The sequence below is a fragment of the Euprymna scolopes genome, chromosome 1 (assembly GCF_053919585.1).
Source record: "Euprymna scolopes isolate OS-2025 chromosome 1, ASM5391958v1, whole genome shotgun sequence".
NCBI lineage: Eukaryota > Metazoa > Mollusca > Cephalopoda > Sepiida > Sepiolidae > Euprymna > Euprymna scolopes.
The window spans coordinates 182,409,574-182,434,380 of NC_136482.1; the positions used below are offsets into that span (position 1 = coordinate 182,409,574).

At 34.8% G+C, this 24,807-nt stretch overlaps 1 protein-coding gene across 2 annotated transcripts in view; it reads left to right on the forward strand.

Moving 5' to 3' along the window:
- LOC145277953 (5-taurinomethyluridine-[tRNA] synthase subunit MTO1, mitochondrial-like) overlaps positions 1-24,807 on the forward strand; it is a 442,192-nt gene that overhangs the window by 54,209 nt on the left and 363,176 nt on the right. For both annotated transcript variants that reach the window (XM_080130076.1, XM_080130066.1), the window contains exons 4-7: positions 933-988; positions 6,904-7,075; positions 10,469-10,645; positions 13,333-13,445. In XM_080130076.1, the coding sequence (XP_079986202.1) occupies positions 933-988; positions 6,904-7,075; positions 10,469-10,645; positions 13,333-13,445 (518 nt within the window). The remainder of the gene's footprint in view (positions 1-932; positions 989-6,903; positions 7,076-10,468; positions 10,646-13,332; positions 13,446-24,807) is intronic.

Consider the following 24,807-nt stretch of genomic DNA (forward strand, 5'->3'; position numbering starts at 1 on the left):
TTAAGAATCATGCAGGCGCAGAAATGAATGTTGGCTGAAGGCCAGTTAAGCTTTCCGCTTTCTGTCGTTTTATTTATTTGTTTCCACCACGATGTTGGGGAAAATCAGCTCCCTACAGAAAGGGGGACCTCTCCAAATGTATAGCAGTTGTCTGTTATGAAGGGTTTCCCCGACATTGATCAAAGCTAATTGCCTTTCTGGATGTCCTGGCCAAGAAGGTTGGCGAACGTGTTCTCTTGGATTAGTTTCGTTTTATTTATACAAAAAAGACAAAGAAACACGTGAAAGGATGGAATAGAGGGATTTTTTAAAAGTCGATCAAAGTAAATGTAGAGATGACATCCGTTCGCAAATCGAAGATATTATAATCTTGGAAGTATAAGGAAATTTTTAAATAAATGTAACCTTGTTGAGAAGCCCGGCGAAAAAAGCCTTTCTTGCGACATACAAAAACGTGGCCATTTTGCATTTTATATATATAGATGTATGAGGAGGATGTTGTAGTTTGCTTGAAGGAATAATTACAATATCGAAAGATTTAAATGATTTTCAATTATAAAGTATTTATTTCCCAACATAATGTGTTGTACCAGGATGGTAATGTCATGTTATGTTCTGAAATTTTCGATGTATACCTCATCTTGAGGAGGAAGAAAAAAAAATATGTGCAATCACTCAGGTGTGTTTATGCCGGAAACCAGAAATAGCAGTTATGCAGTCAGACATATTTGCATGCTTGTCATATTATTTCTTATTTGCGTTAGTTATTGTTGAATATTATTACAACATTTAGCATAAATAATTATGCTGTGTTACACTTATAATTGCTTCACTTATAATTATTTCATATTTATAAACATGTGTATACACATTGTTTTTCCTTTTGTATTGTTATATATATATACATGTATATATATTTTTTTTCTTACTAGATGAAACTGGCATCCAGTATAGAATGCTTAATACAAAGAAAGGACCGGCAGTCTGGGTAAATTTCTACTTTTAAGATTATTATTTAAATCTTTGAATTGTTTTACACTCAAATCTTATTCCCTGTCAAAAATTATGATCAGATAGATGTGCTCATAACCCCCCCCCCTCCCCTCCACCTTCTTCCAGCCTTTGGGTTAGAGATGGCAAAAATGACTCAATGACTCGCATGCCAGTTTTATTCATCTCATACAGATACTCTTGCACACTAGCAACAACCAGGTGAACAGAAACCGATTGCTACTCATCTCTATACATGCATTAAACAGAACAAGGTAAACTAACACACAAGAACAAAGTAAACTAACACACAAGAACAAGGTAAACTAACACACAAGAACAAAGTAAACTAACACACAAGAACAAAGTAAACTAACACACAAGAACAAGGTAAACTAACACACTAGAACAAGGTAAACTAACACACAAGAACAAGGTAAACTAACACACAAGAACAAGATAAACTAACACACAAGAACAAGATAAACTAACACACAAGAACAAGATAAACTAACACACAAGAACAAGATAAACTAACACACAAGAACAAGGTAAACTAACATACAAGAACAAAGTAAACTAACACACAAGAACAAAGTAAACTAACACACAAGAACAAGGTAAACTAACACACAAGAACAAGATAAACTAACACACAAGAACAAGATAAACTAACACACAAGAACAAGATAAACTAACACACAAGAACAAGATAAACTAACACACAAGAACAAGATAAACTAACACACAAGAACAAGATAAACTAACACACAAGAACAAAGTAAACTAACACACAAGAACAAGGTAAACTAACACACAAGAACAAAGTAAACTAACACACAAGAACGAGGTAGACAAACACACAAGAACGAGGTAGACTAACACACAAGAACGAGGTAGACTAACACACAAGAACGAGGTAGACTAACACACAAGAACGAGGTAGACTAACACACAAGAACGAGGTAGACTAACACACAAGAACGAGGTAGACTAACACACAAGAACGAGGTAGACTAACACACAAGAACGAGGTAGACTAACACACAAGAACGAGGTAGACTAACACACAAGAACGAGGTAGACTAACACACAAGAACGAGGTAGACTAACACACAAGAACGAGGTAGACTAACACACAGGAACAAGGTAGACTAACACAAAAGAACAAAATAAACTAACACACAAGAACAAGGTAGACTAACACACAAGAACAAAGTAAACTAACACACAGGAACAAGGTAAACACACATACACAGTGCCATACTGCTAAATACTCGCATATGTATATTACTTACACATGCATATTCACATCATGGACATACACAACTTTTTTCACCAAATATAAATATATAAATAACTGAAAATCCCTTTTCTATTCTTGTCTCTTTGATAAAAATGTTTAGTTACAAAATTTTTCATTTACAAAACTCTGTTTACATTTTAGTTAACACTTACTACCTGGTAACCCTTCTATTCTCTTAATGTTTTATTTATTTCCATTTTGATATGCATGCATACCTGTGTGTGTGTGTGTGTGTGTGTGTGTGTGTGTATATATATATATATATATACATACATATATATATATATATATATATATATATATATAAAGAGCAAACAATTAATAAAACATGTTAAAAACACCTTGAAAAAGATTTAAAAACATATTTAATCTGAAAAGGAAACACTTGATAAGTATATAGTCCTTAATCCACGTAGTTTCGAAGAAATACTTTTCTTCTCATCAGAGGGTAGGAATTAACAAAATGCAGGATCGGATTTTGCATACAAAAGTATTTGATGAAACAGCAAGTAAGTCAAAGATCTTACTTGATAACAAAAAGTGAAGCAGAGGGAATATGGTGAAGAAAAAGGTAGTTACACATGAATAATAGTCTGGTGAAAGGTAAATTATCCAATGACGGTAATTCAAAATATAAATCCAAGAAAGTTAATTGAATTTCCATTCGCACAAATAAAATCCAAGGAAATCACGTAATTGGAAGATGGCCCAAAATAATCGAAAAGGCCGAAATCCATGGAATAAATATGTACAAGGAAAAGGGGAAAATTCCAATAATATTAATAAAAGAAAAATAAGATATGCATTTGACACGGCTGCCGAGACATAATGTAATTAAGAAAGATCAGGGAAGAGAAAAAAAATCAAATGGTGATAGAATTAAATATAAAATAGAAAAGCAAATATCAAAATGACCCAGACAAAATGATGTTAAAAGGCGCAAAAAATATAGGGCAAAAAAAATAGGTCAACTGAAATGTACAGGTTATTACTTAAGAAAATGTCAGCAAGAGTTGTTAAAAGACACTAAATGGAAAAAATAAATAAATGAAATATAAAATAAAAAATACAAAATTTTTTTAAGGTGATAGGATGACCGGTATCTGCAAATTCCGGATAAAGCAAGTATGTAAGTAAATGCATATAGTAAAATATAAGTAAATATACATACAGGATATGAATGTGTGGGTAGATTGATATATTAGATAGATAGGAATATTTAAAGACTAAAACGGATATATATATATATATATATATATATATATATATATATATATATATATATATATATCCTCTCCATTTTGTTCCTTCACTAAAACAATAAATTTTATACCCAAATTACATTAAATGTTGTTGTGGTTTTTGGCTATCATCATAGCTATATCATAGATGCTATCATCCAAAATAGCCTCTACCAAGGCCAGGGACCTCACCAAAGATGTATGTTAACCATTCGACCTTGATGTGTTGTTCTGGAATATTTTTTATTTATTATAAAAACATACTTTTTAAAATTATTCTAAACATTTGATTTGCTAAACACTATTTCTTTATCCATATATTAATAAAGTAATATCATTTTTTGCTACCTCTGTATCTACAGTTTTAGTAGGAAAGTATCTCACACACTTCCTAAATAAATCTTTTACATTCACTGATTATAACATTTCCTAAAGCTTGTTTCATGAAACTATGTTTACATTTCATCCCCATTTACAAATTATTACATTTATTCTGAATAAACTGCTTCTATCAAATATATGCCCCCACAAAGAAGGTAACAAAGAGTTTCACTCTCCTACAATTAAGTTCTCCCACACCACTCAAATTCACCAAGTTATTTCCTTAATAGGTATAATTACTATTAAGTCACCATTTATTATTTCATTTTTTAACTAATACTATTTCCTACATACTAGACTAGATCTCTAAAATAAATAAGAAATGTTCCTAAAATTTGTTTATATTCTACCTGGTATCCTGAATGCATTTGAGGGATATAAAGGAATATCAGAATGGTTTCGTTTGATCAGTCTGACTATTTATATTACTTTTAATTATTCTTCAGAATGATGGATTAAATTACAAAACAACTCCAAGCATAACAAAAAACATTTTTTAAAACAAAACAAAAACCCAAGAATAATTCATCATAACTTATCTGCCCCACATAATAAACACTCATACTTTTGATATATTGACATTAACATATTTCATAAGTGTTTTTAGTTCAGATTTTATATATTGTCATTGTTTCCTCCTGTGTCTTAAAACACGCTCTGCAACATACAAATATCTGTGCATGATGTCGCCAAACTAATCATGAACCTTGATTCCAGTAAAGCAACTGGCCCTGACACCATTCCAATTATAGTGTTGAAAAAGCTTCAACCAGAACTTGCTCTCATGCTTACAAAACTGTTTAAGCATTGTCTTAAGAAGAATTGCTTCTCCACACCTTGGAAAACTTCATTAGTATGCCCTGTCTTTAAGAACTCTGGTGATAAGTCATTTCCCTCTCAGTACAGGCTAATAAGTCTCCTGTGCGTCATGAGTAAGTTGCTGGAATCCATATTAAATAGAGAAGTAGTCAACCACCTCAGCAGAAATAACTTTCTTAGTGACATGCAATATGGTTTCCATTCTGCTAGATCTACAGCAGATGTGCTAACAGTTGTATCTCTTAGGATTAGCGAATCTCTCGATGGAGGCTTCCTTTTTAAGGCAATTGCTCTTGACATATCAAAGGCCTTTGATAGGGTATGGCATAAAGGCCTACTTCACAAGATTTCCAGCTATGGTATAGCTGAAAATGTCTTCTCAATTATTAAATCATTTCTCTCTGATAGGCTCATAAGAGTAGTGGTTGATGGGCAGAAATCGGAAGCTCACAGTATTAATGCTGGAATCCCTCAGAGGTGCATCCTGGGCCCAACTCTTTTCCTGATCTACATCAATGCTCTCCCAAAACACATACTTGGATCATTTGTTGACATTTATGCTGATGACACAGAATGTATGGCAGCACATCAAAGGCGTAAATGACAAAGTTCTCTCTGATTCTTTCTCCTCTGATCTTGAGTGCATGGTACAGTGGGGAAAGAGGTGGCTGGTTACTTTTAATGCATCTAAAACTAAGCTTCTATCTTTACATCATCAATGCTCTGATCCCCATCTGGCATCAATTGAAATGGATGGCGCTCGTCTTTGGGAGGGCTCATGTTTTGACAAGCTTCTGGGTTTGACCTTTACTCCTGATTTGAAATGGAACACGTACATCAAATCTGTTGCCAAGGTCGCTGGAAAAATGGTGGGATCCTTCTACCGTTCTAGTAGATATCTCACTCCTGTTACAATTCTCTATCTATATAAAAGCCAAATACGTCCAAGGATGGAGTACTGTTGCCACATCTAGACAGGATAAGCTGCTAGAAGCAGCTTATCCTGTCTTGACATAGTACAAAATAGATTTCGTAGCTTAGTGGGGAATGCCCTTTTCTCTTCCCTGCAACCTCTTTCCCACAGAAGAGACGTTGCGAGCCTGTCTTTGTTTTATCATTATTTCCATGGCAAGTGCTTGTCTGAGCTCCAATCTCTGCCCCCCCCTCGCCAAACTTTTGTGAAAAACACCCATCTAGCTGAAACCACTGTCAATAATTTTCCCCACTCTTTGACTGTGCCTAAATTAAAACGTAGATTCCATGAACAAAGTTTCTTTCTTAGAACTGCACGCATGTGGAACTCTCTTCCGTTTGCCTGTTTCCCAGCTGACTACAACTTGGTTGTCTTCAAGTCCAACATAAACAAATTCTTAATGAACTGCCCCCTTAAGTAATCCAATTTACCAAATTTCCATTACTAACAATTGCTATAATATTATTCCTATTATCTACTTTTTAATGTCTGAGAAAATGCAATTTTACCCAGTTTTCTGTAAAAATTACTTTTAACTATAAATAACTTTCTACTCAATGATTTTTCATAATTTTTGGATATTTTACTATTTTCGACATGAGAATTAAGTATGTAATATTACTTTTGCGTAAAATGACCAAATTAAAAAAAAAATCGATCTGTCGACTGTATCTTAACAAGTAGCAAAATATATTTTTTACCTAATAGTAATAGTAACATATGGGCACGATAATATTCAGCACATCCAAACATTCCCATAAGAGGCTCTGTCTGGCAGTCAGTTAATCCAACAGTCAATCACACACTAGTGTGAAATGTCATTTTTATTTTTCAATTGAATGGTTTATTTTTATTTTCTGTCTATTAGACAATTATTATACATTTAAATAAATAAATGATGTTCAATTTTTCTTGTCTGTTGCCATTTTGTTTGTGCCGCTCACCAAGATCAGATCACCATCAACTAATCCTCTCCATGTCTTAAGCAGACTATGACATGGCCTTGGAGCATGAACATCACTCAAAAACATGCTTTGAATCATTTCAGATGACTGATGGTGGGTGACGTGGCCACACACCAGTACAAACATTGTTTTGCAACATCTTAGCTGGTATAGCCATGTCACCTGCTACATAAATATTTAAAATCCGTTAACCATAACTAATGTGGAATATTCTATTTCTCTTTTCAGGGCCCCAGGGCTCAGATTGATCGTTCCTTATACAAAGTATATATTCAAAAAGAACTTCTTAATCTCCCTTATTTGACAATAATTGAATCTCCCGTGGAAGATCTGTTATTAAAAGAAGCCACAGAGCCTGACCACAAGTTAATGCAACAAGAGTGTTATGGCGTAATTCTGGGTAAGATCTTTGTTTTCTTTTTTTCATATTTCAAGCTTCTTTAATAATATCCTATGTATGACATTAAACTACAAACAATATTGGTTGGTTGTTTTTGTTTTACGGCATATCAACCTTTTTCAGGTTATTTAATGCCGAATCTAGTTATTTTGAGGAACGATTTTTAATGGAGTATATTTTTTTTTTAAGTCAGATTCTATTTAACCCATAGTTGGGACCCTAACAGGTACTACCACTCCGGGTCAGAGTTGTCCTGGGAGCAGTGGCAATTAAAGGGTGGCTCCACACTCCCCAAGGCCCGCAAGGTGGGGCCTCACCATCGGATATAGTTTTAGGTCATATCCAGGACCGCAATATTGGGGCCCTAATTTGGGAACTTTCCATCTAACATTTATCGTTGACAAGTTTTTGACCTTGAATTAGTCATTTTTTTTTTTTAGCTCCTTACATCAAGTGGCTTCATAAAATAATGTCGAGTCACCCCTTAGTATTGTTCTCAGGTATACTCTGACCTGGAGAAGTGTTAGTACCTGTCAGGCTCTTAGTTGAATTTGTGAGGCCACAAATTTGCCAACTGTAACACCATACAAAGGGCTAAACCCTCCTGAAAATAGGACCACCTGTAGCCCATGGATTGTGATCCATGATGCCTAAGGATAGGATGTTGGTGACTGAGTCTTCTATTTTGGCTCTTACTTTAAGTAAACATGAGATAAAAGAGGTCAATCCAATCAGTCGGTTGGTCACGTCATGCTTAATATCTATAAGTTTATCCACAACCATATTATTCTCATTTTTCCTTTTTATTTTATCCCCAAATAGATGCTAGACTGTACAACAACACTACAGCTTTATTTTAAAACTTTTATTGTGTGACCCAACCAGCCACAAAGGTCGGAGATTGCTCCAGAGGTGGGGTTAAGGAGAGTTGAATTAGAGCTATATTCGAATATTGCCCCATCAGGGGACTAATGAGAGATGAATTAGAGCTTTTTTTTTTTAGGTGGCAATTCCGGGGAATTGCCAGGTGACCCTGCTGATTAGAAAGAGAAACGGCTTGGTCGCTGATGTGAAATACATTTTCCTTAGAGTGGTGATCCTGGGGGTCAAAGCCGAGAGTCAACCGGTCTGTGAGAAATCGTTGATGGGAAATTTTGTTATTAATGGAAAGTTACCTAATTGGTGTGTATGGGTGAGGTGTTTAATTATCCAACCAAGGCAAACTAGATTATGACGTGCTGGACAAGGATTGGTTGGATGAGAAACCCAGGTCTGCTCAGACTTACACCACCCTTCCATTTTATAAAGGACTGCAGAGCAAAGGAAAATCAGTTTAGAGAGAGTTTTTGTCGAGTTTGTGAGTTGAGAGCCCGTGTTGTTGTCCACTGCCCGACATGAAAACACCCGTTCACTGACTGATCGATAAACGAGGAAAATTGGTTGTTAAAAACAAGAAAAAGTTGAGTGACTATCAAGTACAGCCTGAAAGAAGAAAAACAATGTATTTCTCTACCAACTAGGCTGAGAACAATTGATAAATAAGTCAGGTATGAGATTAGTCTAATGGATACCATAATGGACTCTGGCATTGGTTATACAGAAATATTTACTGTGAAAAATACACAGTTAAGTACAAAGCCTCAAAGGGAGTGGAGTGGTGAGAATTATCATTCAAACTTACAATCTAATTTATCTAAAGATGAATTATATTCTTATATTCTTATAATAAAGAATGAATTATATTCCATTATATTCTTAATGAAGTAATATTTGGTTTTGATTTAAAAATTCAGTAAGAAAATGGAATTGTTGTTAGAGGTTAAGCTGTATGGGAAATTATTATGCTATCAACCGAGCTCCAAGGACTATCCCATTCATTCATTTTTAAGACTTTTCCAACACCTCTATATAGATGGCTGGGAAGAATGCCATTATCTAGATGAATTATGAATTTGCTGTAAAAAAACAAAACAAAATAAATGAAGAGAAAAATAATATGCAACCCAGAGCAAATAATGAAGTTGTTCTTTTTAAGTGTTTTCATTCTGTAGACGAAGCAGCTAGCTATATATATATATATATATATATATATATATTTTTTTTTAAATCTCTACAATGTATATTACTGCTGCTACTATCGAGAGATCTCATTGATCCAACTACATATAATGTGATTACTTCTTGCAACAAGATTATAAGGTCAAAGAATCTAGTGGGCTCAAAAATTTCCCATGTAATGTTACAAATGATTTATTAGTGTAGTAACATTACAGCAAAAATAGTTTTCAAATCTTGTTAAATCTATTGTAATCATTTGTTCAAAAACATGGCACCAGTTCTTCTTAGATAACCTAAGTTATGCAACGTTGAGCCTTGTCAGTACCAGATAGGTAACCATTTGGGATGCCTTGGCACTGTACATATTCAGGTAAGCAGGTATATATAATATGTCAGGGAGAAATCTAAATGCAAATTCCATGAACAAAACTTCTTTCCTAGAGTTGCCTGCCTGTGGAACTCTGTTCCGCCGGGCTACTTTCTGGTCGACTACAACATGGCTGTCTTCAAGTTCAAAGTAAACAATTTCTTGTTGAGCCGTCCACTTACATAATCAAATTATACCCAATTTTCACCACTAATGGCTACTATGCTGTTGTACTGGTGACCACCGTTCACTCTTTAACCCTTATCTTCGAGTGGCTTTTGAGCCTTGATAAATGGTGATTGTAAAAAAAAAAAAAAAAAAAAAATGAATGCTTGCACAGTTCTAGGGCACTTTTGGGCAAGATGTAGCATGTGTTATCCTCCCTCTGATATTCTGCAATGTTACCATATAAGGTGTAGATGGAGTTCCTCAGCCATAATGAAAATAATACATCTAGCTCGGCACGCCCTACAGAAGAGACGTCATGAGCTTGTCTCTGGTTTATTGCTATTCTCATGATAAGTGCTTGTCTGAACTCCAATCTATGGTCACCCCTTGCCAAACTTTCACAAAATATACTCAACTAGCTAAACCACTATATATGATTTTCCCCACCAAATTTACATCATTAAGGATTACTTCACTACCACCTTACATTCATTAACCTTTACCCTCGAGTTGACTTCAGGCCTTGATAAGTGGTAACTCTCAAGTAAAAAAAAAAAAGGAAAGTGTGACTTTGTTGGAAAACCAAATCGAATAAAGGGAGCTCATTGGCCCTGTATGACAATCTTCTAGTGATAGTATCACAAAACGAAACACCCACTTCTAATTTGTAATTTGAACTAGCACGGAAGTAGTAAGGCTTAGAAAACTGTCATGCTGGGAGATAGTGAAACATTATGTTCAGAAAAGTATTAATCTATAATTTATGATTCTAATGTCTTGAATGTTTTCATTTTTTACAGACAATGGCCAGAAAGTATTTGGAAAATCAGTTGTTCTCACAACTGGCACTTTTCTACGTGGTTGCATCACAATTGGTTTAGAATCCCGTCCTGCTGGCCGAGTTGGAGACGAACCAGCCATTGGCTTGGCCAAGTCTTTAGAAAATGCTGGTTTTAAAATGGGCAGATTAAAAACAGGTAAAAGCCCCAAAAAAATTATTTTAAATGTTTGTGTTAAGGTATCTGTTTGAGAACAGGTTCATAATACTGATACATCCGTAGACATTTTAATAATTGAAAGTGAATCTGACTCTAAAATTAGTAGAAGCATACAAAAACCATTGAGCACTATGACAAACATTCTGGGGGAAATAGAGCTGACTCAATTCAAGTTATAGGCATATAAAATGATTCATTTTGTAGAGTCCAACTCTCGTTTTCTGCAATAAAATTGGTTGAAATTTTCCTGTCCTGAATAATGATGGTGTTTTCAGCGAAATTTCCTTTTAAGGATAATGTTTTCTAAAAGTAATGTTTTCTGAGAATAGTGCAATATATTCTGAGGATATAAATAATTATCCTACTTATGGAATTATATTTGACCACTTTATTCAGCATTAAATAATCCATAGATGGTTGATATGCCGTAAAATAATACAATTACTACGCTGCTGCTACTACTACTACTACTAATAATAATAATAATGCACGCATTTGCTTCAAACCTATTGATAAGAATTACACTAAACTTGGTATAAAAAGTACTTGGGATTTTCAGTGTAAACAAAATATTTATGATACCTATGGATGTAAAAACCTCTCCATGTAAACTAGATTAATTGGCTAGTTATTTTTATGTAAATATTTATATTTAAATATAGATATGAATGATTCTGAAAAAAATAAATGTATGCATGTGTATATGATTATATATATCTATAAAGATGAAAAAGAAAATGCCTATGACTTTAGATGTTAATTTTCTTTTATAAAAAATTTAAGAAATCTTATAAACATATTTATTTTCTCTTATTTTTAGAGCAATAAACTTGTTATTTTAGCTTATTTTCTGAACTGAGAGAATTTTTTTTCAAGGTAAATAACTCTGTCATTGACTACTGTCGGTGCTATCTAAACATTTGAGGTGATAGTTGGCAAAAATAAATAAAATGTTGATAAAATAAATGATGGCATAATGATAAAGAGCATTTTTGGGGAGGAGCCAAAAGTAGCATTATACCCGACTTTCCTTGTACTCAAATGAAGACTAGTATAGTTTTAACATGTGCTATTATAAACATGGTGACTTCAGAGCATTTTCATTGATTGAGATTGTCGGACTGACTTCCTCATCTTGGTTGTTATCGTCACAACGTTTCGGCCGTTTTGCCCTCCATATGGCCGAGTGGTCCTAGACGTTGTATCAAAGTTTACAGTTACCCAAAGGTGCTGAGTTTAATCCTGAACAAAGGCAGTGAAAAAGTAACATTCAAAACAGAGAATCAGCAACTATGTCCCAGAGCCTAGCTGGAGTCCGAACATGGTACCCCTGTAATAATAATAATGGGTTGGGTTCGAGACTCCTAACAAACGGTTCCCCAGTTCAATACAAAACACCTGATGAAGGCCGGAGGGCAAAACGGCCGAAACGTGACGATAACAACCAAGATGAGGAAGTCAGTCCGACAATCTCAATCAATGAAAACACCTCATCTCAAAAATACAGACAATTACTTCATAGCATTTTATCAATCAGATTTAATCGTAGCTTTGTATCAAAATCTTAGATTCCTTGACTAGAGATTGAACTCATAATATCTACACAGAATTTACTTTACAATAACTCTTAACCAACGTCTTTAACCACTAGGCTATTTTCCCAGTATTACAAGGAAGTTAATGTATAGTTATTATTTACCTTTACTCATATTGCATGTTCTATGCTTATATAGTAATTAAATAATTGCTGTTAATCCTAGTCATTTCTAAATTTGGGATTATCTGCCCCTTTTCTTTCTAATTATTGGTTCCTCTCTATACTTCGCCTGTGTAAAGAGATCACTGTAGCCTAACATATGTATTGAATCTTTGAGTTATCTGCCCTTTAGGTATTATTTATTTTAACCTCATTCCACAGATTATTGGTGACTCCCATAGAATACTAGATCTGAAATATGCGTGCTTGTATAGTTTAATCAAGACATTAAAAAATGAAAATATCGAAAAAGAAAAAAAAAGTTTAAATTGTATGTATCCGTTATGGAATGAAGTTCTCCGGAAAAAAAATTCACTCAATTTCATCAAGTAGTTTTTTTTTTTTTTTTTTTTACAGCGAAAAAACAATTTGTTATGATACCGAGCAGAAGGTTCGATTTTTAGGAAGAAAAGCTAGTATTAAAGATGGAGAGGGAGTGTCGGCGCTTTAACTGGAGTTATCACCCTGTAACGTTTCCAAACTCCAATCAAAAATTAAGAACAAATCCAAGATGTCTGCCTTTAATGTGCTCTCATAAAAACGTGTTTTTTTCACTGTAAAAAAAAACTACTCGATCAAATTAAGTGCAATTTTTTTCGGAGATCTTCAGTTCAAAACGGATACGTACAATATAACCTTTTTTCGATATTTTCATTTTTTAATGTCTTGATTAAACTGTACAAGTACGGAAATATGAATATAATAATATACTAATAATAACTGAGATATGTCAATAACATGTCAAGAGGACTAATGCCTCATCTCAGAAATATTGTCAAACATTTTCATGTCCGTTAAATACTAATTTTTTAAAAAATTCATTCATAATTTTTATGTAACATTAAAAAGAAAAGATGTTAGTAATTTTCTTACTTTAGAATTAACTTTTTTGTAACTTACATTATCACAGGTACACCTCCACGTTTGGATGGTCGAACAATTGATTATAATAAAACTACCGTCCAGTTGGGAGATAACCCACCAAAACCATTTTCTTTCCTCAATGAAAAGGTTTGGCTTAAGGTAAGTGAATTTGAAAAATTTATCTATTTCGGATGAAATAATACAGTCGAAATAAATTAGGCACAAGGTCATTCAAAAGTGTGGGGAGGGGTCTCTATGGTCATCTTTGTCACTTTACGTAAGATTTGTCTATGCTCTTCCTAGCCAGAATCTTCAATCACCATAATACCACATTCACTCCAAGGATCATTCTACTTAAAATTTCCAAATCGATTTTTTTTCTTTTTTTTTTTAAGGTAATTTTGATTATTCTTCAAGTTTTTATTTTATTAAAAGATCTTAATCATCGTATTCGGTTTGACATCTGTTTTACATGTATTGGACAACTTTTAAAAATTGACTTCCAAACTAATTTCATTTATATATACACACTAAACAATGCTTCAAGCAAACTATATTAACCTGTTAAATAATAGTTTTTAAATGTACCCTCACAAGGGTTGGCTAAATATTCAAATTAACCCTCTGTGAATACTTAGAACCAATATTGCTTTCTGTAACATTATAAATATGCAAAAATTAAATGACCAATGTTTTTCAGCGCCATGTTCATTCTTTGAAAATAATATTTCAAGTGTTGGTTGTATCAAATCACACAATTTATAGAAGGATATACAAGCAGTACATGTAGACATGAAAATGTGGGATGATTAGAATATAATTATTGGAAAAGCTTAAGAGGAAAACATATTTTGAAAAATAAAAAACATTTTAATATAATAATTGCAAGAGGCATGCATGATTATAAATTTTGTAAATTCCTCAAGATTAATACATAACATGGAAATGTGTCAAAAAAGACAAACTGGGAGCACAAAACGGGGTGGGATTGGGGTAAGACACTGTTTTAGTAGTAGCCGTGTTTGCAGTTATAAGCAAAAAGAATCAGAAGAAAAGTTTGTCAGAAATTGAAGATGATTAAAAAAAAAAAAAAAATTGATCGCAGTCAAAGAGAAACTGATGATAAGAAAAGAGTATCCTCTCTGAAAAAATTTATTCATTTAAAAAAATTTACATTTATCGAAACAAATTTGGCACAAGGCAATTCAAAAGTGTGGGGACCTCCTTGTCATCACTGTACCTAAGATTTGTTTATGCTCTTCCTCACTAGAATCCTCAATCACCATAATACCACATTCATTCCAACAGTCATCCTACTTAAAATTTCCAAATCGATTTTTTTTTTCTCTTTTTTTTTTTTCAAGGTAAATAACTTTGATTATTCTTCAAGTTTTTATTTTAGTAAAAGATCTTAATCATCATATTCGGTTTGATATCTGTTTTACATGTACTGGACAACTTTTAAAGAATTGACTTCCAAACTAACTTATATCTATCCAGAATTTCATTTATACCTCTTTCTTTCAAATTCCATCTTCATCCAATGTTGTCCTTGTCCTTCCCCGATAAACTGAACCTGCTACCTAAGCTGTTCTACATCTACTAGCCCAAGAACTCTTATAATCCATTCTTTTAATGTGGCCATAGCATCAAAATCTCTTGTTCTAATGCTCTGATGAGCAAGCCCCTTTTCTCTCCAAACTCTTCAATAAATGCCTCACTGAGTCTTGCTTCCTTGATAGCTGGAAAATTGCTTCCATGTTACCATTATTAAAAAGTTTTGGCAAAAGAACTGACTTGCTCAATTGTCTCATCAGTTCTCCTCCTTTCCTTTGTTAAAATTTTTTAGTTGCTAATCAATCAGACACTGGTCCACCACCTCATAAATATTAAATTCTTTCTGACTAACAGCATGGATTTAGACAAGCCTGTTCTACTGCAAATATCTTAACCATCATATCTGAATGTATTTATCATGCATTTGATAAGGCAGGAAAAGCTAGGGCTATAGCCCTTAATATATCCAAAGATTTTGACATGGTCTGGTTTCTCATAAAAATTAAATCATATGGTATTTCTGGATGAATACTTAACACAATCAGATCCTTCCCAGGCAAAAGAAAAATGTAGGTCATAAATCTAAACAACATGATATTAACGCTGGTGTGCCTCAGGGGTTGATCCGTGGGCCTCTATTATTTCTGATATTCATAAATGACCTCCCTGATAAAATTATGTTTGAGATGAGTATATTTGCTGATGACACCACACTCTATAATAGATATGAAGAAAAAAATGTATACATATCCGAGGCAATGGGAGAATCCTTAGAAAACGACCGTCAGTCTGTAATGGAATGAGGCCATAAATGAATGGTAACATCGAATGCTACTAAGACTAAACTCCTTTCCTTTAACAATTATAAAAAAACCTTCTCAACCACCGATTACTATGGCAAATAACACCCTACCTGAGAGTGCAATTTTCAAACTCCTTGGCTTACATTCACAGGGTCCTGGATATGACCTAAAACTATATCCGATGCTGAGGCCCCATCTTGCGGGCTTTGGGGAGTGTGGAGCCACCCTTTAATTGCCATTGCTCCCAGGTCCACTCTGATCCGGAGTGGTAGTACCTGTTAGGGTTCCAACTATGGGTTAAATAGAATCTGACTTAAAAGAAAAATATACTCCATTAAAAATCGTTCCTCAAAATAACTAGATTCAGCATTAAATAACCTGAAAAAGGTTCATATGCCATAAAACAAAAACAACCAACCAACCAACTACATTCACAGGCAACATGAATTGGAACAAATATATTGAGGACACTGCTGGAAAGGTGGACTTTCTTCACCATGCTAGAAAATCATTCACCTGAGAGTATCCTATACCTTCGTAAAGCCACCGTTTGCCCATGTGTACCTATCACTAGTCTCTCACTTTTAGACAGGGTCCAAAAAAGAGTCTCAAGTCTAATAGGTTCCACACTATCAGCCAAGCTCTAACCTCTGTTCCATCGTTACAATGCTGCATCTCTGTGCCTGTTTTACAAGTACTTTAATGGAATGTGCTCTAATGAACTCATAACACTTGTTCCCCCTCAACGTATATACTCTCAACTAACCTGACAAGTGCCTAAATCTCATTCCTTCACTATTGAAGTCTCTAGATGCTGGAAAGCCTTCTACTCTAATAGTTTCTTCCCATGGTCTGCTACATTTTGGAATTCCTTTCCTGTTTTCTGCTTCCCTGACTACTAACACAAAAAAGTACTTATCTCCAAGAAAAGGTATAATCCGAATGCGATGAGTGATCCACAGAAATAAAATATTCAAAAGAAGTCATCGCCCACTTTAGAGCTTTCCAGAATTTTAATAGTTCTTTGATATTCGTGCTAACATGTCCGTTCCTTGATTTGCGGTAAGCATAATTCTTTGAGGTGTTGGCCATTTTTTACTGTGTCAATAAATATATACAGGCATGTTGGCCTTTTATCTTGTGCAATTATCTCCAAGTTGAGTTAATTAGGGTGCGTGGTGAATTTAACAATTTCTTCACCACAGCATAGTTATTTTTTTAATATTTTCTGCTTCATGTGTTTTATTTGCATGCCAATTTTATTTCAAATTACCTCCCTCCTTCACTCTTTATGAAATAGGAAGAACGAATATGAAGAGGGTAAGGGGATAAAGAAATGTGTGATGTGATGAGGGATATGGAGGGTCTGTTTGTCTATACCATTTCCGTTAGTAACGTGTGCATGCTATGAATTCGTTGCTTCCTGAGTGCTATGAATTCGTCGTCGAATAGTGCCACTTTGATGTAAAGGGCTACTATCTGGGATACAATTGCGGGGATACTATGTAGGAAGTTAAGCAGCAAGATCTCTGTTTACATTATACTTGAACTTCTTCATGTCAGTACAGTTGGGGAAGCAGGGACCTTGAAGGGTATGCCAAAGTCTAGCAGTTCTTGGGAAGAAACTATTACAGTAGAAGGGTTTCTGACATCTGGAGACTTCTACTGTGTATGGGTGGGATTTTGTTGCTTTTCGGGTTTGTAGAGGGTATTTACGTCAAGGGGGTACAAGGGCTTGTAATTCATCAGAGCATATACCATTAAAATATTTGTAAAACAGGCAGAGGGATGCAATATTTTGTTGATGGGAGAGAAGCTGAAGCCTAGCTGACAATTCAGGACATCAGGTTGGCAACTCTCTTTTGAATCCTTAATGAGAGACTAGTAGCAGATACATCAGCTCAAATGTGACAACCACTCTAAACATGAGCGAATGGTGGCCTTGTAGAAGTACAGGATACTTTCAGGTGTAAATAACTTTCTAGCATGATAGAGAGAGCCCACGTTCTTTGCAGGAACTGCGGCAATGTCCTCAAGGTATCTGATCCCAATTAATCAGCAATCAAATAAATACCATTGTACTTAGTTCGCTGCACCTTATCATAACAAAGATCCATACATATTTTCAGCCAGATTGACCTAATAGTTTCCAAGATAAAGTGGAATGGGCAGACTGAGAGAAATATAATATAGATTATTATTATTATTATTATTAGGAATTCTCATGCAGGCCATCACCTGGAATCACTCACTAACAATAACCTGTGGTGTTCTATGGAGTCTGAGTGACAAGTCGCCACCTCTCTCTCGATAATCAGCGCAGACAAATTCACTTTTACCATGAATTCAATGGTGCATCTCTGCTTTTGACGCATGTCCATGACAAGAGCTGCTTTCTTAGCATCTCACACCATCAATATCTGTAACAGAGAGATGAAGCTTTCAGGTCATGAATGCATAAGTTCAGTCATCATAACCATGTAATTTTCAATCCTCATCTGATCCATTCAGGTGGAATAAAAAATAGGAGGCCTTATTTTTGAAACATTCCTTCTTAGTATTGTGCATATATGTTTATTTTTAATGTGTGCAGATTCAGCAGTTGTAGACTCTTTGTGGCTTGCGGTATGCCTGGAACATCTGTTTTGGTCTAGGTTTTCCCATGAGTTGGAATGCAAACCGTACTGTTTAAAACATTTCCTCTGCCATAATAGGATCCTTTTTTCCTTTGGACAGCTCACCATGAAGGAGCTGTTTTGGGAGAACTTTTTATAAACTTGAACTATATAATAATACTTTTAATAGTGGATTCATCTTATTTATTTATTTTTTTAAAATCTACATTTGACTCTTGAATCAAACTATTATAGATTGCCATAAAAAAATGGAAAACTGGATTTTTATGGGCATCTTTGTTTTATCTCTGTACACATAATAGAGGGGAAAAATGTCATCATTCTAACTAGCTAACCAATAGGAAACCAAAGAGGCCATACCTATGCAAATATTTCGCACTCACCATTAAAAATTAATACTGCAGCATCTTCTCCATCTAATATATGCATATTTTATCTCCATTCTAAAACAATATATATTTTGCCCTCCTTGCCTCACTCTCAGCTACGTAATCCCACATGGGTAGTAGCAAATATTTTCCCCTTTTTACTTTTACTCCTCCCACAAACCCCGAAATCACCAGTTCTTTTATTCATAGTCATACTTACCTACAAGACACTGACTAACTATTCCATTTACTAAATTCTTTAATTTACGTTGTGCAAAAACTGCAAAATAACGTCCGCTCTCATTTACTTCATAGTTTAGCAGAATGATAGAATGGACAGCAACTAATAATTAGACAAATATCTTAATGTTAGAACCAGTTGTTCTTTGATTAACAGATTACTATTTCTGAACACGGCCAAAATGACTTTCAGTAGTGATTTTGCATGTTAGCCAAAATAAAATCTATTCCATACATATAGTTTACTTTTTTTTCAATGCAAGACAGACCTTCACATTATTCATCAGAAAATAAGATACTGAATTTCTAACACAAAATAGTACGGAAGACCAGAAATGCAGCATTTGATGCCTTTTCTCTATACATATTGTGCATTGCTATTGTTTTTTTATCATTGTCGGCCATGTTTTCATGTTATTTTATTTACACTAAAGGTATTTTTTTTTTTTTTTACATGAAAAAAAATGTTCACACAATCACAAAAAATACAATAAAATTGATAGATTATCATTTACAATAGTTAACGTTTATTGTTTCGGGGAAATGTGTGCGTATTGTGTTTGTTTACGTTTGTTTTTTCCTTTCCTATAATAAAATAAATGTTTGCTCGCACTCAAAATACGATAAAATAAATTATCGTTTATATCCATTTCACCACACTGCTTCGGTGGTAAATGTAGCATTCATACTCTTGTTTACAATATACAAATTTTAATCTATGGAAGACCAACAGTGTACAAAATTAACCATTTATCATTAGAATCTTCATATTTTTCTATTCCAATAACATACAACATATAATATTTCTACTAAGAATACATTTATGAACTTTTTTTTTATTATTTCGTTTATATTTTACTAAACATCCATAAATATATTTGTTTTATAGAAGTTACATTTTTGAGGCAGATTTCATAGATTAAAATTTGTCTACTGTCACTACCACAATGCAGTGTAAATCTGAACTTTTACAGCTTTGGCAATATTTTCCATGTACTCACGTGTATTTTGTTGATTCAAATTTTTTTTTTCTTTCATAATTATCTTTTATTAATAGTAATTTTTAAAAAAAGATTTGCATGCGATTATAACCACTTCTAACCAATTAAAAAAGACATTATTTTCTAGTTTTCAAAAATAAAATTATGCAGTTAATCCATAACATTTTAGTGATTTAACCTGATGCTGCTGTCATCATATTTTCGGTTGCTTATGCCTTTGATTTTCCTTAACTTTGTAAATTGTTCAGTTCTTTCAACTAAACAATTTACAAAATTACCACATCTTCATTCATTTTTTATTACTAAACACAAAAAAAACAGTTCCTTTTTTTTTTTTTTTTTTTTTTTTTGCATAGGCGTCACCACTTATCAAGGCCGATAGGCCACTCAAGGATAAGGGTTAAAGAGTGTACAGTAGCCAAAAGGACAATATAGTAATCGATAGTAATGGAAGTTCGGTAAATTTGTTAACTTAAGTGGAACGGCTCATCAGAAACTTGTTCACGTTGGACTTGAAGACAACCATATTATAGACAGCTGGAAAGCAGGAAAACGGAAGACAATTCCACAGGCATGCAGTTCTAAGAAAGAAGCTATGATCATGGAATCTATGTTTAGGTTTAGGCACAGATAAAGAGTGGGGGGAATTATTGATAATGTTTTCAGCTAGTCTAGTGTTTCTTGTGAAAGTTTGGCGAGGGGGGACCATAGATTGAAGCTCAGTCGAACACTTTCCATGAAAATAACGATAAAGCAGAGACAAACTCGCAACATCTCTTCTGTGAGATAGAGGTTGCAGCAAAGAGAAAAGGACATCTCCCACCAGGCCACAAAGTCTATTTTGAACCCTATCAAGGCAGGACAAGTCCTTTCTAGCAGCTCCTGCCCATATGTGGCAACAGTATTCCATCCTTGGACGTATCTGGCTCTTATATAGATAGAGAATTGCATCAGCAGTGAGATATCTACTGAATCGATATAAGGATCTGACCATTTTTCCAGCGGCCTTGGCAACAGATTTGATGTACGTGTTCCATTTAAGATCAGGAGTAAACGTCAAGCTCAGAAGCCTGTCAAAACTTGAGGCCTCCCCAAGACGAGAGCCGTTCATTTTAATTGATGCCAGATGGGGATCAGAACGTTGATGATGTAAAGATAGAAGCTTGGTTTTAGATGCATTAAAAGTAACCAGCCACTCCTTTCCCCATTGTACAACGTGATCAAGATCAGAGGAGAGAGAATCGGAGAGAACTTGGTCATTTACTGTCTTACATGTGCTACCATAGATGGTAGTGTCGTCAGCAAAAATGTCTACGAATGATGTAAGGATGTGATTTGGAAGATCATTAATGTAGATCAGGAAAAGAGTTGGGTCCAGGATGGACCCCTGAGGGACTCCAGCATTTATACTGTGAGCTTCTGATTTTTGCCCATCAACTACTACTCTTATGAACCTATCAGAGAGAAATGATTTAATAATTGAGAAGACATTTCCAGCTATACCATAGCTGGAGATCTTGTGAAGTAAACCTTTATGCCATACCCTATCAAAGGCCTTTGATATGTCAAGAGCAATTGCCCTAAAAAGGTTACCTCTGTCGAGAGATTTGCTAATCCTATGAGATATAACTGTAAGCACATCTGATGTAGATCTAGCAGAACGGAAACCATATTGTGTGTCACTAAGAAGGTTATTTTTGATGAGATGGTTGATTACTTTAACACAGATTCCAGCAACTTACTCAAGATGCACAGGAGACTTATTGGCCTGTACTGAGAGGGGGATGAATGATCACCTGAATTCTTAAATACAGGGCATACTGATGAGATTTTCCAGGGTGATGGGAAGCAATTCTCCTTAAGGCAACGTTTAAACAGTTTTGTAAGTATGGGTGCTAGTTCTGGTTGAAGTTTTTTGAGTACTATAATTGGAATACCGTCAGGGCCGGTTGCTTTACTGGAATCAAGGTTTTTGATTAGCTTGGCAACATCACATACAGATATTTGTATATCACATAGTGTGTTTTCTGATACAGGAAGAAATATTGGAGGTTGGCGGCCTTGGTCGCAAAGGGTAGAATTGGCTGCAAAGTTCTTGGCAAAGAGTTTGGCTTTGTCTGATGCTGACGAGATTATTTGCCAAAACTGGTAGGAACCAAGCCGCTGCTCAGCTACTTTGGACTTGACGGACTGAGCATACAACTCTCTTGCATTCTTTATTACTTTCTTACAATGGTTGCTGGCAGTCCTGAAAGCGGCTTTAGTTTAAGAAAAGGGAATTGTTTTTTTGTGATAAACGGATACAGATTTTTAAGACTATTCGGTATTTTCACATGACAGTTTACTAAATACCATAGCGTTATTATGATTATTATTAGTCATACTAGGAGTGTTAGTACTATTATTTTACATCAGGTGACCTTAAATGAGCAATGCACACCATAGATGATGGTGGCCACCAATGGCTGACAGTGCTCGACATTTGAAGACAAGTGATATGTCTGCCAATGCCTACCTCTGTCAAGAAGTGACAGTAACCAAAGTCGATTTCATGTCCGTCAGTGACAGTATATACCAGTGCCTTACAGTTGAAGACAGACGATTTCAGTTAGGCGCATTCCAATTGAGGTTGACACTGATTATAGCCGCCAGTTGACTCCACTTGCAAAGGCAGCTCTTGCCCACCAGCGAATGCCAGAACCCACAACCACCACTAATCACCAGTAACCACCACATTTTCCAGGGCCGACAATGTCCCCCACTAACAATTGTAGTTTAATTTGTTTTTTTGGGGCGGATTTTTATTAAATCTGTGCTAGTTTTGTGTCGTACTTCTACCGGGCAACACCAGTAGACAGGTTCTGCTAATGTCTTTATTTAACAATTTCATTGTTTGCTTGAACATGATATTGCTTTGTGCTGAAGATTATTAAAAATAAATATACACAATACAATGAGAAACGTTCCAAAAGTAATGACTCCTATTTTTTATTGTACCAGAATGGATCAGAGGGGATTGCAAATTGCATTGTTATGATGCTTGAACTTATGTATTCATAACCTGAAAGTTTCATCTCTGTAGCAGATATTGACGGTGTGAGATTCTAAGGAAGCAACCCCTGTTATGGATGTTCATCAGAGCAAAGGTGTATCATTGAATTCTTGGCAAAAGTGCATTGAGAGTAGTGGTGACTATGTAGAAAAATAAATTCTGAAACACATTTTAATGATACCATTCCTGTCTTTGTAACTTTTCAACTTTTTTAATCAAATAAAAACTAGGAGGCTTTACTTTTGTAACTACCCTCGTATTTGTTCATACTGAATTTGTAGACCATGATTATATAATATTGATTATGTCATTAATTTTTTATTCTACTGCGTTATATACAGGGTGACCACAAAGTCTGACTACATTATGTAGCCAGACTTTGTGGGCACCGTGTAGATTATGTAGCCAGACTTTGTGGGCACCGTGTAGATTATGTAGCCAGACTTTATGGGCACCCTGTATATATATATATAAAATTATTACTATGATAATTTTTTTAATACCTATGGACATTAATGTTTCATCCTTTCGGGAATCTATCAATGCAGGGAGTTATGATTACAGCTAGTTGGGAGATTCGAACCTGGCCACAAAACCATCTGACTCTATTAGCAAGGAACAAACCACACGGCCAACGTGCCCATAAAGTCTGGCTACATAATCTACATGGTGCCCACAAAGTCGTGCTACATAATGTAGTCAGACTTTGTGGACACCCTGTATATATATAGCAAGTTACATAAATATATGGCAATTAATTTTTTGTGCTTCATCCTTATAGGGAATCGTTAAGCTGAAATGTGTAGCTTAATTGCCATATATTTTCATAACTTACTACTTACTTACATATATAGCACTGTTGTAAGTAAAAACTGAAAATCGGCACATGTGTTTGTATATCCGCTAAAACCTTTTTTCATCCACATCGTACAAACACAAACATGGCATCATTAGAAAGAGCGATCTCTTGGACACATAATATCAAAAAATTGAAAAAAATCCTCAATTATTTCGTGTAGGAATGTCATTTTGTTTGAAGAGAGGAGGGAATCAGATAAAAATCTTGCTTTTGACGCAGTTTGCAAACCGCCACATGTGTGAACCATTGTTACGTTTTTTTCGTTTTAAATGGCTAAATTTGCCCTGTTATAACATTTGTGTTCTCGTGATCTCATCAATAACCCATTCACTAACTAACTTAAGTTATACAAGTTTGCACCCAGCAGGCAGCATTTTTTTCTTTCTTTTTTTTTTTTGCTTACAAAATTTTGCTGATGGCACCCAAGTGTAATTTTTTTTGTTTTATGACGCCCACCTCCCCATTGTCACAATTTTTTTTTAAAATTAAAATATTATATTTAAGCAGATACTATGACCGCACCCCCACACTAATAATCTATAATATAAAAGTGAAAATGTGTGTGTGTTTGTGTGTGTATGTCCGGCAATGGTTTTTTTCGGGGGGGGGGGGCTTGGGGGCGGTTACTCTTTCTTAGGACCTTTTATATGCTACCTATATTATAATATCTAAGATTTACGAAATGAGCTCATGTGTATCTTTAATTTCGGCAACTTTTACACAGTATTTTCAATGCGGGGGGAAAAAACCCCGTCATATCAGACAATTGCTATTCATTTGGAGCTGTTTTCCCCAACATCTTGGTGGGGAAAAAAACAAATACGTAGAAACTGGCTTGCAGCGCGAAAGTTAAGTTGCATTAAATTCACGCACTTGTTATTTAACTTTTTAATTGTTAAATTAAAACGGTTTTCACTTCCTCTCCCATTGTGGCGAGCGGGTAAGATGACAGATTTTTTTTCCTTTTCGAGTCACGGCTTCAGGGTTCGAGCCTACCTTCCTACC